The following is a 12,046-nucleotide window of genomic DNA, read 5'->3' as shown; positions in this document are numbered from 1 at the left end:
TTTGTCGAAAAAAAAAGTTAGTTTCAAATAAACAATTTCTCATTTCATCTTAAGGAATTAGCCGGACCTCATCCACTGCAGCACTTTCAAAGTGAGCATCAGATACACAAACACAGCATCCAACAAAAGTTCAGCTCACAAGAAGCATCTGCAGCCAGTAAGGACAGCTTTTTTGGTCAGCTTCAAATCCAAAATTGTGCCTTATAGGTGCAGTTTTATTCTTTTTAATAGACTAACTCTGCCATGTCTCCTCAACTGTAAAGGAAAATGAAACATTAATGTAAAATCTGAGTTGGATTTAGCACTATGGAGGGGCACCTTTAAAATTGCCATACTGTGACATAATGACAAATGTCAGGTCAGGTTTGCATTAATGAAACTGATTTAAGGTCTTATACCAGACCAGACCAAATACATCAGAAATCGGCCCAACTCTACTCAACTAACTGTCTCCAAACCTTTAAACTTTCGAAGAGGAATAACACACCAGGAGTGTTGGTGGCTAAAATACACAAGTTAAATCATAAGCTTGTGGTTTGAATTTGATTTCACTGTCTGCATCTCGTTGCATTCTAAAAGCAAATTTCACCCATCACTCTGTTTTCATCCCATGGCGATAATCTGTTACAGACCCAGGTTTTTGAACAAATAAACTAAAGATTTCCTTAAAGTTTTTGAGTTTGACTTATTGATGTACAGTAAGTATTTGTATGTCCCTTAAATGTACCATTCAAATACAGTCTGTGAAAGGCCACACTGAATTCTGCAGCGGCAAAGAGCCAGTGTCATATTCAGTGCCCTGGGAGGCAAAGATTAGCTGGATACCTACACAGTTCTCCACAGACTTTTAAGCCCTTGTGACATCAGAAATTAAATTAAATTTCAGTTCAATTAATATTACCACATGTAACATAACTGTTCACAAATCAAAAACTTAGTAGTAACCTCCAGAATTGAGACAGGATTAATTAATAAAATTTTCCCTTTTTGAAGTGTAGTGCCACGAGTTGGCAGTGCCTGGTTGTTAGGTTTGTAGGCAGTTGTATTTGTATCATGTTGATACTGTGTTTTTATTACTGCTTATAGATTTCTTGCCTTGGAACTGGATGAATCTGTGGCTCATGTTTTATTTGCTCTAGCAGATGTGACTGGTCCTCCTCCTTTTTGGACAGATTTCCAGCAGCCTGAAATGTGCCAGGCTGGTCTTACTGTCAGGGGGTTTTGCTTGGGCAGTGACTATAACCCAGATATGGACAGATATGGCAGCAGATATGGATTTACAATGGATCCTATAGCGAGGGGGGTGGGGGGTGGGGGTGTAACTTTTTTAACCCTCAATAATGTCTACTTTTTATAGAATGAAAATATAGCAGAATACATGATGGAAGTATAAAGCGTGAGCTCACCGTTACTGTGTTGGCTGTGAGGACGGGGGTGTTGCTGTCGTTTCCTGGCTGTTCGCTCTGTGTATGTGTTGGCGTGTACAATGACAGGGCGTGCTCGGCCACCGTGCTTGGTCCTGTGTAGTCTGCAGGTGGGTGGGTGTGTGGTGTGGCGTACTCAGCTGGGATCCCATTCTGTGGTGGAGGGGCGTACTGGGCCGGTGGGAAGGGTTGGGCCATGGCTTCAGGGGGAGCTGGGGCCTCTTGGTTACCCTAAATGGATGGATAGAGATAGAGATCAAGATAGAGATAGAGATAGAGATAGAGATAGGACAGAAGAAAGGAAAAACAATCAGGTTAATAAGGTCTGATATCTAAGTGATTGAGTCTGACAATTTTTGTATATTTCTGAAATATGACAATCCTGCTGACAGCAAATAAAAACAGATGAGTTTGGAACAGTTTGGAACTTCTTTTTTTCTTTAGTGAGGCAAAACATGATGTCCAGGAGCATTCCTACACTGTGCACGTGTGCCCAGCTCCACAGTGATTGAGATTTAGAAAACAAACAGGGCTATGTGCAGCTTTATAAGTCTGTTTTCATTCTGAATAATACCACGACTTTGACAGTGCTTTTGGCGTAAGTTTGGCACCTTTTGAGTGCGCATGAAATGCATGAGAACATGTTGCACATTCACCCAGTCACACAAACATTTACATACTGCTGGCCAAGGCTACCATACAAGGTGCTACCTGCTACTCAGCTGAGCCACAGCCACCTCCCACCAGCTACCCCATCTGGCCCTACACCTTGGTATGATTGGCAGTTAAGTCTGACAGAGATTTTTTATGTGGGTATGAGACAGACTGGAGGAGTGCCAGGACAAGATAGGAAGAAGGAGGCGAGAGGAAGTTAAATGGTAAATGGACTGTACTTGTATAGCGCTTTTCTAGTCTTATTGACCACTCAAAGCGCTTTCACACTACATTGTCACATTCACCCATTCACACACACATTCACACACTGGTGGGAAGGGTTTCGTACAAGATGCCACCTGCTACTCAGTAATCATTCTTACACACTCACACTCCGATGACGTGGCATCAAGAGCAATTTGGGTTTCAGTATCTTGCCCAAGGATACTTCGACATGTTGCCCGGAGGAGCCAGGGATCAATCTGCTGACCTTCCAATTAGATGATGATCTGCTCTACCTCTGAGCCTCAGTCGCCCCAGGAGGAGGAGGCAGAGGACGTAATGAGACGGTCTCTCCAAAGCCAGCAGGGTGGTCACACACTGCTTCTTACCAAAAATCAGCACTTGTTGGAACTCAGACTCTTTTTTTTATCACTAATCCATGAAAAAGCTTCTCATTTTGACCAGTTATTTTTGTCTTCAAATTAATTTAATTAAATAAACGACTGGGAACAGTTTTTGTTTATCGGTTTGCGGGTTAGGACGGGTGTACTGTGGAGTTCAGGCAATGTCCAAATATGAAACAGTTTAAAATGAGGTTTAAAGACTTGATATTCAAGAGGTACAGGGGTGAGGGAGGCGTGGGAAATCACCAGGTGTTATCGGGGCTGCTGCTTATTTTGTTATTTTTCTTCTTTTCTTTTTTGTGGTATTGTACTGTATGTGTATGTGTATGCGTGAATGCATGTACATGTGTTAGCATATGTATATACATATGTATGTAACATATGTATATACTTATGCATTTATATGTTTAACATATGATGTCAGAAATTAAATTATTTAAAAATAAATATTAGACATTAGGTTACAGATAGGTATAGACCAGCAAGGGAGCTTGTTGCTGTTATTAATTTATTTATGGAGAAGGGCTGGGTGCAAATAAGTTACAGTTCTTCCACTCCCTTTCGAATATGCATATGCCTTTGCTTTGTTTCTTTTCATTTCGCGTCACCATGCTTTCGTGCTTTTTTTTTCTTCTTGTCCTTGTTTTAAAAACATTTTTTTTATTGCTTTGTTCATTGCATATTTGAAATAAACATTTCAATCAATCAATCAAGTTTTGTTGATTTTTGTACATCATTTAATAGTGTTTTCTTCTTTTTTTTTTTAATCCAAAAGGGTCAAATATGCCATGCTTTGTATGTCTCTTGTCTTTATGGTGATTTAATGTTTTTTTTTTTTTGTCAGAGCGCAGATAATCTGGTTAACACTAAAACTTGCACAATGTTTACATTTTTACTTTGGTTACATGTACTTTTACAGACCAGTGATATAATTTGACAGAAAATCGTGTTCAAACACTAACCTCAAAGCTTTTTTTGTGCAATAAAACAATACAGGATACAGCCATGATTTAGTAAAATGTACTTAGGTGAACATTTACACGATTATTTTTTATTCATAGCGAAGCAGCTCCGCTGTCCTGTTTTCTCCCACAGATTACCACAGTTGGAGTTCAGCGATAAAACTGGAACACAAGTTATTCAGTGAATCAGTGTAATTTACTGAGTAAGGAAAACAGCCATGGTTTGGTCAGAAACTCCTGGCAGTGACAAGACTTTAATAAATTGCAAAAGAGAAATCTAATCAAATAAAAATACAACATGGTTTTTTGCAGAGACTGAGAGTGTCTCCTTTGTACATGGCAAGAGAAAAATGTTGGCTTTTGTAGAACAGAAGTATGTTTGATCATGACATACACAACCTCACCCACGCTACAATTACTTGGTGGAAAGATGTTCACCCAAAACTTACACACAAACACTCAAACAGCACAGGCAAAAACAAACACATATTCCAAAGGACAGGGATACAAATTATATCGAAATGAGAGAGATCAATTAACTGATACTCTTTTCATGACAACCTCTGTTTTAAAATCCATGTTTCTAATAAAAAGACAATTTTCTTCGCATCTCCACTTTTCTCTGGTTCCTCTTCACTTGCTTTAGTTATTCTGATTTTACTCCTCCCTGTTAAGGTGAGTATCATGTTCTTGCACCCTGGTCCAGGCTCTCCTCTTCATTTACATACCTGTCAGATAATCATTTCCTCAAACCAATGATGATGAATCTATCTGACATATAAGCACCCAGATTTCTTCTGCACTGCTCAAAATCTTTTTGGAAAATGGTTTAAAAAATTTAAAAATCAATCACAGCAACTTTTTGAACTGCAATGAGGCTCTGACCTTATCTGTTTCCAATAGTGCTATTGAAGTTGGCTATTCTTCTGCATGGAGATTGATGGCGGGGAGCATAACAAAGTAGTTTGCCGATGGCTCACTGACTGTAGCTACATCGTTCCTGGCAGAGAGTCATCGTCGCCTCCCCAGGCAGAGAAGTGTTATGCTCAATTAAGGGTTTACTTAGGCTCACTTCACATACAAATGAAAAAAAATATAAATCTCCAGCAGCAAACGAGTCAACTCATCAATAATGAAACGGGACTTTGTTGTGCTTGTTAGATTTGAATACCAGTAATGCTTTTTTAAACGCTCTGTGATGTCCTAACAGCTGAAATGAACACTCTGCTCTCCCAGTACAAACACACACACACACACACACACACACACACACACACACACACACACAGATTTACACTTGACAGCTCTTTTCAAGATTTAGTGGCAATTTCTGTCCGTGATTATTTTGTTTTTAATGTTCTTTATTTTAGCTCAGGCTGTTCAAACTTGCATGATCTTCTGAATCACCTCTTATAAATTGCTATAGCTTCATGGTGCAGTAATTGTGGTGTATGTAAGTGTTGCTGGTACCTTTGAAACTCGGTGCAACATCACTTTTCATGTGCTGCTTTCAGACAGACATATTTTAGAAGAATTTAAACATTTGAACACTGAGCAAATTGTGTGATTTCTTTTAAAAAAAATAGAAAAAGGAAATGAGCAAGTTGCATGCAACAGGTTCCTTCCAGCTGCATTCTCAAGTGATGTCGTGTGTGCATCTATCATATGGTCGTGACAGATGCCATCCAGCCATCCATGCATCATAACACTTCAACTAGTTCTGTGCTGCTTAGTTATCAGCTGACACCATCCAGCACATGCAAAAGGTACCTTTTTTGTGTCACACACATGCACAAAAAGCACTGACAAAGTGGCATTATTTTACGAGTTGGTAATAAGAAATAGACTGGCTGTCTCCAACAGTCTGTACCTTCTCCTGTTTGATAAAGTCAGCTAACAGCAGAAACAATTAGTAAATTTCAGCAGAAATTTTGAAGGGTGTCTGCCACTGAGGGGCCACTAATGTATGTGAGGAGCAGGAGGGAGGTGGCCACACTTTCACTCAGGGCCACAAGTCACAAGAGCCAATTAATGGCCATTAATCAGTAAGTGATATCTTTAATAGGCCACAACGGCCCACAATTAAGGGCCCCTCCACCTGAGGGGCCACAAGTGAACCATTTATTGCTACCTGGCATGTTTAGATGGCCACAAGGGCCAATTAAGGGCCCCCTCCAGCTCAGGGGTCACAAGGGCCAATCAGGTTCACTTGTGGGCCCTCTGAAGGATGGGTCCACAATCAATGGTCCACATGTGGCCCCTGCTTCGGGGGCCCACAAGTGGACCATGGATTACTAACTGGCATCTTCAATTGGCCACAAGGGCCAATTAAGGGCACTCTCCACATGTGGGTCCACAAGGGCATATGATGTCAATATAAAGGGTCAGTTAACCATTAATTACTAGTGGACAAGTGGACCAGGCATCACTAGCTGGCATCTTTGTATTGGAAAAGTCACGCACACACCAAGATGGCACTCCCTCTCCCCCCTCTCCTCTAAGGTCAGCTCAAAGGAGGCATCCATCCATCCATCCATTTTCTTCTGCTTATCCAGGGTCGGGTCGCGGGGGCAGCAGCCTAAGCAGGGAAGCCCAGACTTCCCTCTCCCTGGCCACTTTGTCTAGCTCTTCCCGGGGGACCCCAAGGCATTCCCAGGCCAGCTGTGAGATATAGTCTCTCCAGCGTGTCCTGGGTCTTCCCTGGGGCCTCCTATCGGTGGGACGTGCTCTGAACACCTCACCAGGGAGGCGTCCTGGAGGCATCCTAATTAGAGTCCGAGCCACCTCATCTGGCTCTTCTCAACACGGAGGAGCAGTGGCTCTACTTCGAGCTCCTCTTGGATGCTTCTCACCCTATCTCTAATGGAGAGCCCAGCCACCCTAACGAGGAAACTCATTTCGGCCACTTGAACCAGCAATCTTGTTCTTTCGGTCACTACCCAAAGCTCATGACCATAGGTGAGGGTAGGAACGAAGATCGACCGATAAATCGAGAGCTTTGCCTTTCGGCTCAGCTCCCTCTTCACCACAACAGATTGGTGCAGAGTCCACATTACTGCAGATACTGCACCCCAGCTCCATCCTTCCCTCACTCATGAACAAGACCCCGAGGTACTTAAAGTCCTCCACTTGGGGCAGGACTTCGTCCCCAATCCGGAGGGGGCACTCCACCCTTTTCCGGCTGCTTCACACTCGGCTGTGAATCCAGTGAGAGCTGAAGGTCACGGCCCGATGAAGCCAACAGGACCACATCATCTGCAAAGAGCAGAGACCCAATCCTGAGGTCACCAAACCGGACCCCCTCAACACCCTCTCTGGGCCTAGAAATTCTGTCCATAAAAGTTATGAACAGAATCGGTGACAAAGGGCAGCCCTGGCGGAGTCCAACCCTCACTGGAAATTAATTTGACTTACTGCCGGCAATGCGGACCAAGCTCTGGCACCGGTCATACAGGGAACGGACAGCCCATATTAGGGGGTCTGAAACCCCATATTCCCGGAGAACCCCCCACAGGACTCCCCGAGGGACATGGTCGAATGCCTTCTCCAAATCCACAAAGCACATGTGGACTGGTTGGGCAAACTCCCATGCACCCTCAAGGACCCTGCCAAGGGTCCAGAGTTGGTCCACAGTTCCACAACCGTGGCGAAAACTGCATTACTCCTCCTGAATCTGGGGTTCGACTATCCGGCGGACCCTCCTCTCCCGAATAGACCTTACCAGGGAGGCTGAGGAGTGTGATCCCCCTGTAGTTGGAACACACCCTCCGGTCCCCCTTCTTAAAAAGAGGGACCACTACCCCAGTCTGCCAGTCCAAGGGCACTGCCCCCGATGTCCACGCAATGTTGCAGAGTCGTGTCAGCCACGACAGCTCCACAACATCCAGGGCCTTGAGGAACTCCAGGCAGACCTCGTCCACCCCTGGGGCCCTGCCACCGAGGAGCTTTTTGACCACCTCGGCAACCTCAGCCCCAGAGAGAGGAGCCCACCGGTGGGATTGAGGAGGTCTTCGAAGTATTCCTTCCACTGATCCACAATGTCCCGAGTTGAGGTCAGCAGCGCTCTGTCCCCAACATACACAGTGTTGACAGAGCACTGCTTCCCCCTCCTGAGACGCCGGATGGTGGTCCAGAACCTCTTCGAAGCCGTCCGGAAGTCGTTTTCCATGGCCTCACCAAACTCCTCCCACGCTCGGGTTTTGGCCTCGGTGACCGCCGCCGCTGCATTCCGCTTGGCCTGTCGGAACCTGTCTGCTGCTTCCGGAGTCCCACAGGCCAAGAAGGCCTGATAGGACTCCTTCTTCAGCTTGATGGCACCCCTTACCGATTACTTGATACGACAACAAAGTCGATCATCGAACTACGGCCTAGGGTGTCCTGATGCCAAGTGCGCATATGGACACCCTTATGCTTGAACATGGTGTTTGTTATGGACAATCTGTGGCAAGCACAGAAGTCCAATAACAAAACACCACTCGGGTTCAGATCGGGGGGGGGCATTCCTCCCAATCACGCCCCTCCAGGTCTCACTGTCGTTTGCCAACGTGAGCGTTGAAGTCTCCCAGCAGAACGAGGGAGTCCCCAGAAGGAGCACTCTCCTGCACCCCCTCTAAGGACCATAGGCACAAACAACAGTCAGGATCTGTCCCCCAACCCGAAGGCGGAGGGAGGCTACCCTCTCATTCACCGGGGTAAACTCCAAGGTATTGGGACTGAGCCAGGGGGCAATAAGTATTGCCACACCTGCCTGGCACCTCTCACCAGTGGCAACTCCAGAGTGGAAGAGAGTCCAACCCCTCTCGAGAAGACTGGTTCTGGAGCCCACGCTGTGCGTCGAGGTGAGGCCGTCTATATCTAGTCAGAACTTCTCAACCTCAAAAATATCTGCTACATATCCCAAATCACAGTGTAAAGAAAAGTTGGGGAATTCTTTGGCTCTCCCTTCTTTTTGAGGTCGCATGAGCCAGCTATGTTGGCTTTTCGACTTTCAAACCTGTGTTAATCCGACCACCAGTTTTCCTACATTGTGATGTACAAATTGTGTACATTCACAGCTAGCTGTGGGAGTAGCTACATATGTTCGGAAAATTTTGAGATTATTTTTCAGCTCCTCCACAGTCTACCGACAGAGTGGCTTTGATCTGTGATGAGAGTTCTGCCCATAAGAAACCTTTGTAAAATCTCAAAACATCTGAAAAACATCACGATACATTTACTGCGAATTCAGAAAAAATGTAAAAGTTATCAAAATTTCCATTGATGTGAACACAGACCACAACCTGGTGAGCCGTTTGAATCATTTCTCTATGTGAATGTATGGCAATGTTGTATAGCCTCAAAGAGTCATGAACTTGAATTCTTTTTATGTTGATTTCTTGAGGCTCTCCACTAATTTCAATGGAAAAATTTAGGGCAGTTTTGGAGGATTTTCGGGAAAACCGCTTGGCAAAAGTCTTCGAAAAGTCATAGCACACAGTTCCCGATAGAGCCGCATGTTTTGATATATTTTTTGTATGTCCTGCAGCAAAGCTTAAGAATTAGAAGAATAAATGTGACGAATAACAGATAGCGATGGCTGACTACTTTATTTGCTCAGTTTTCACTGATTTTTAAAATTTTTTTCCTGACCACTTTTAAGAACCTCTCATCCATTCTTGATTTTGGAAAAAAAAACCAGTTGACAAAGAAGACTCACCACAAGGTCCGTTTAGTAGCAGTTTTTTGAGCTTTTTGAGGAAAATTGAATGATTCGATCATTAGCTTCAGGACACTAAAATCACCATGTGGTTTTCTTTTCTCCTTCAAATCAAGATTGAACTTTAAATATCTAAAATATGCCTTTGGAATTTGTGTTGCAATTTTTTTTTAACTTATTGGCCAACGCATATGTGGATTCAGTATATCTGTGATAAATTAATACTGACTGGTTGAAAACCTTGGATAAAGCTAGTCAGTGGACCTGTAGTTGAGAACGTTTTATTTCTTCCTTGTTAAACCCTTGAAAACATGAGAAAATTGGCTCAATTTCTTTCACTGGGGCCACTTGTGATGCAGTGGGACAGTCTGGGGGTAGTAGTATACGCTAGTATACGCTTCGCAGTGTAGGCACTTTGGGGTTTGTGTTGCGCCGAATAGTAATAGGTTCCTTAAACTGCTGCGCAGTGCAGGCACCCTAATGACAAGACAATGATTTCACCCTGTTTGCTTTTGTTTTTCAAATACCATTAATACAATCTTGGCAATTGGAGTGAATCACAAGGTTATATTGTAGACATTATCTTCCTTCTTGGACAAATGTCAGATGTTCCATGTATGCAGCACGACTCTCTATGCCACTGTTATACTTTGGTGTCAGCCTAATTTCTCTTATTGTTAAGCTCAAAGTATATGCAGGGTAAAACTGCTCCTGGGGGAAAGTCTTGGTTCACTAAAACAAGAAGCCTCATCAATTGGCCCCCCTGTCTCACAGCATCAATAAGGACCTGAGCTGATATATGGCACCACCTAATCAATACACACACTGGAGACAAAAACATACTCTAACACACATACCACCAGCAAGCCATGAACAAAGACAAGTTAAATAATGGCAGCTGAGTGTGTGAAGTGGGAGCTACAGGGAAAGTTCTTTTCCTCGAGCTTTTGTTTTAATATGCCTAAATCATGAGATGATGTGTGATACATCTCCCCTTACGTATGCTAACACACATATATGCACACACACACATGCAGTCATGCTCACACATTAAGCTGGAGACTGCTTTTGCTATGCTGGGGTTTAAGCAGAAAAGAGTGAGCAGGAATAAAAGCTAAGGGGAAAAGAGAGTTAGAGAGAGCCAGAGGCAGATAGAGAGAGAGAGAGAGAGAGAGAGAGAGAGAGAGAGAGAGAGAGAGAGTTAAAGTCAGCGAACTTCCATCATCCATCAAAGTGACTGAGGCGCTGACACACTGAGATGTCCCCAGATCCTTGTCAACAAATGCTCTGGTAAATGATTTCTCCTATCAGTTAAAATCATACTATCCATCCCTCTCCCCCTCCATCCCTCCATCTATCTCTCTGCATCATCCACCTGCTTTTCTCTCTCTACCTCTCTTGTATTTCCGGTATGAAGTTTATCCCCCTTTGGCTCAATGAAGCGCCATGCTTGATGTCTGATAGACTCCAACTTCATATGTACATGAAGGACATGTATGATGCTCTTTCTCTTCAATTCAATTCAATTCAATTCAGTTTGCTTTAATGGCATGAATGTTTGTAAAACAATATTGCCAAAGCCTCAGATACAATTATTTATGCATTCATTCATTCTCCGTAACCTCTTGTCCTCGTGAGGGTCGCGGGGGGGCCGGAGCCTATCCCAGCTGTCAATGGGCGAGAGGCGGGGTACACCCTGGACAGGTCGCCAGACTATCGCAGGGCTGACACATTTAGACAGACAACCAGTCACACTCACATGCACACCTATGGCAATTTACAGCCACCAATTAACCTGACATGCATGTCCTTGGACTGTGGCAGAAAGCCGGAGACCCCTGAGAGAACGGTCGCAGACACAGGGAGAACATGCAAACTCCGCACAGAAGTGCCCCAACCCGTATTTGAACCGGGGACTCCCTTGCTGTGAGGCGTCAGTGCTAACTACCACACTGCAATCAGATACAAACAGATGAAATAAATAAAAAAAAAAAAAATTAAAAAATCGATACGGATATTCAAATGAACAGCAATCCATTGGATACAAAAAATAGATGCATAAATAAAAAGAGCATAACATTTTGTTTGTGTGTGTGTCTGTGTGTGTGTGTGTGTGTGTGTGTGTGTGGTTTGTCTATTATATATAGATGTAACAAAAAAAATTAAAACAAAAAGTGAGACGTGCAGGAGAAATGAAGTATAAATGTCATGTCAGGTTGTTTTTCAGGTTGTCCTGTAGACTGCAACATGCACCAACATTGCTGCTTATATGACACAGACACTGTTTTCCCCCAGTAGATACTGTATTTTTGTCTGGTCAGTGAGAGCATCAAAATCTTGGTATTTACATTTAATTTGTGTAAAGAACTTTGTTCTTCTATCATCATATGTGCTACAGTGAAGCAGGATATGTGGAAATGTGGAAATGTGTCTCTGTCTCCACCTCTCTCTGTGGACAGAGCTGACACAGCCTGTCTTCACTAGACAGCCAGGTCTGCCTCTGTCTGCTGCTCTTTATAGCTAAGCTGTGACCACTGAGTCTGAACATAGTCAATGTCTTTCTCAGTTTCTGATCAGTCACAATAACTTCAAGTTGCTGCTCATACATATGCCTCGGTAACTGTTTTCCATTTTTAAGATTGATGTTATAATTCCTTTCAATTCCAAGGTTAAATTGTTTTAATA

General features: G+C 43.6%; 1 protein-coding gene across 8 annotated transcripts in view; it reads right to left on the bottom strand.

Annotated features, from left to right (window-relative positions):
- rbfox3a (RNA binding fox-1 homolog 3a) overlaps positions 1-12,046 on the bottom strand; it is a 939,385-nt gene that overhangs the window by 128,071 nt on the left and 799,268 nt on the right. For all 8 annotated transcript variants that reach the window (XM_088070025.1, XM_088070027.1, XM_088070022.1 and 5 more), the window contains one exon: positions 1,407-1,655. In XM_088070025.1, coding sequence (XP_087926151.1) covers positions 1,407-1,655 — 249 coding nt within the window. The remainder of the gene's footprint in view (positions 1-1,406; positions 1,656-12,046) is intronic.

The sequence above is a fragment of the Plectropomus leopardus genome, chromosome 19 (assembly GCF_026936395.1).
Source record: "Plectropomus leopardus strain MGB_pleo_1.0 chromosome 19, ASM2693639v1, whole genome shotgun sequence".
Taxonomy (NCBI): Eukaryota; Metazoa; Chordata; class Actinopteri; order Perciformes; family Serranidae; genus Plectropomus; species Plectropomus leopardus.
This window is presented reverse-complemented; position numbering and strand designations above follow the sequence as displayed.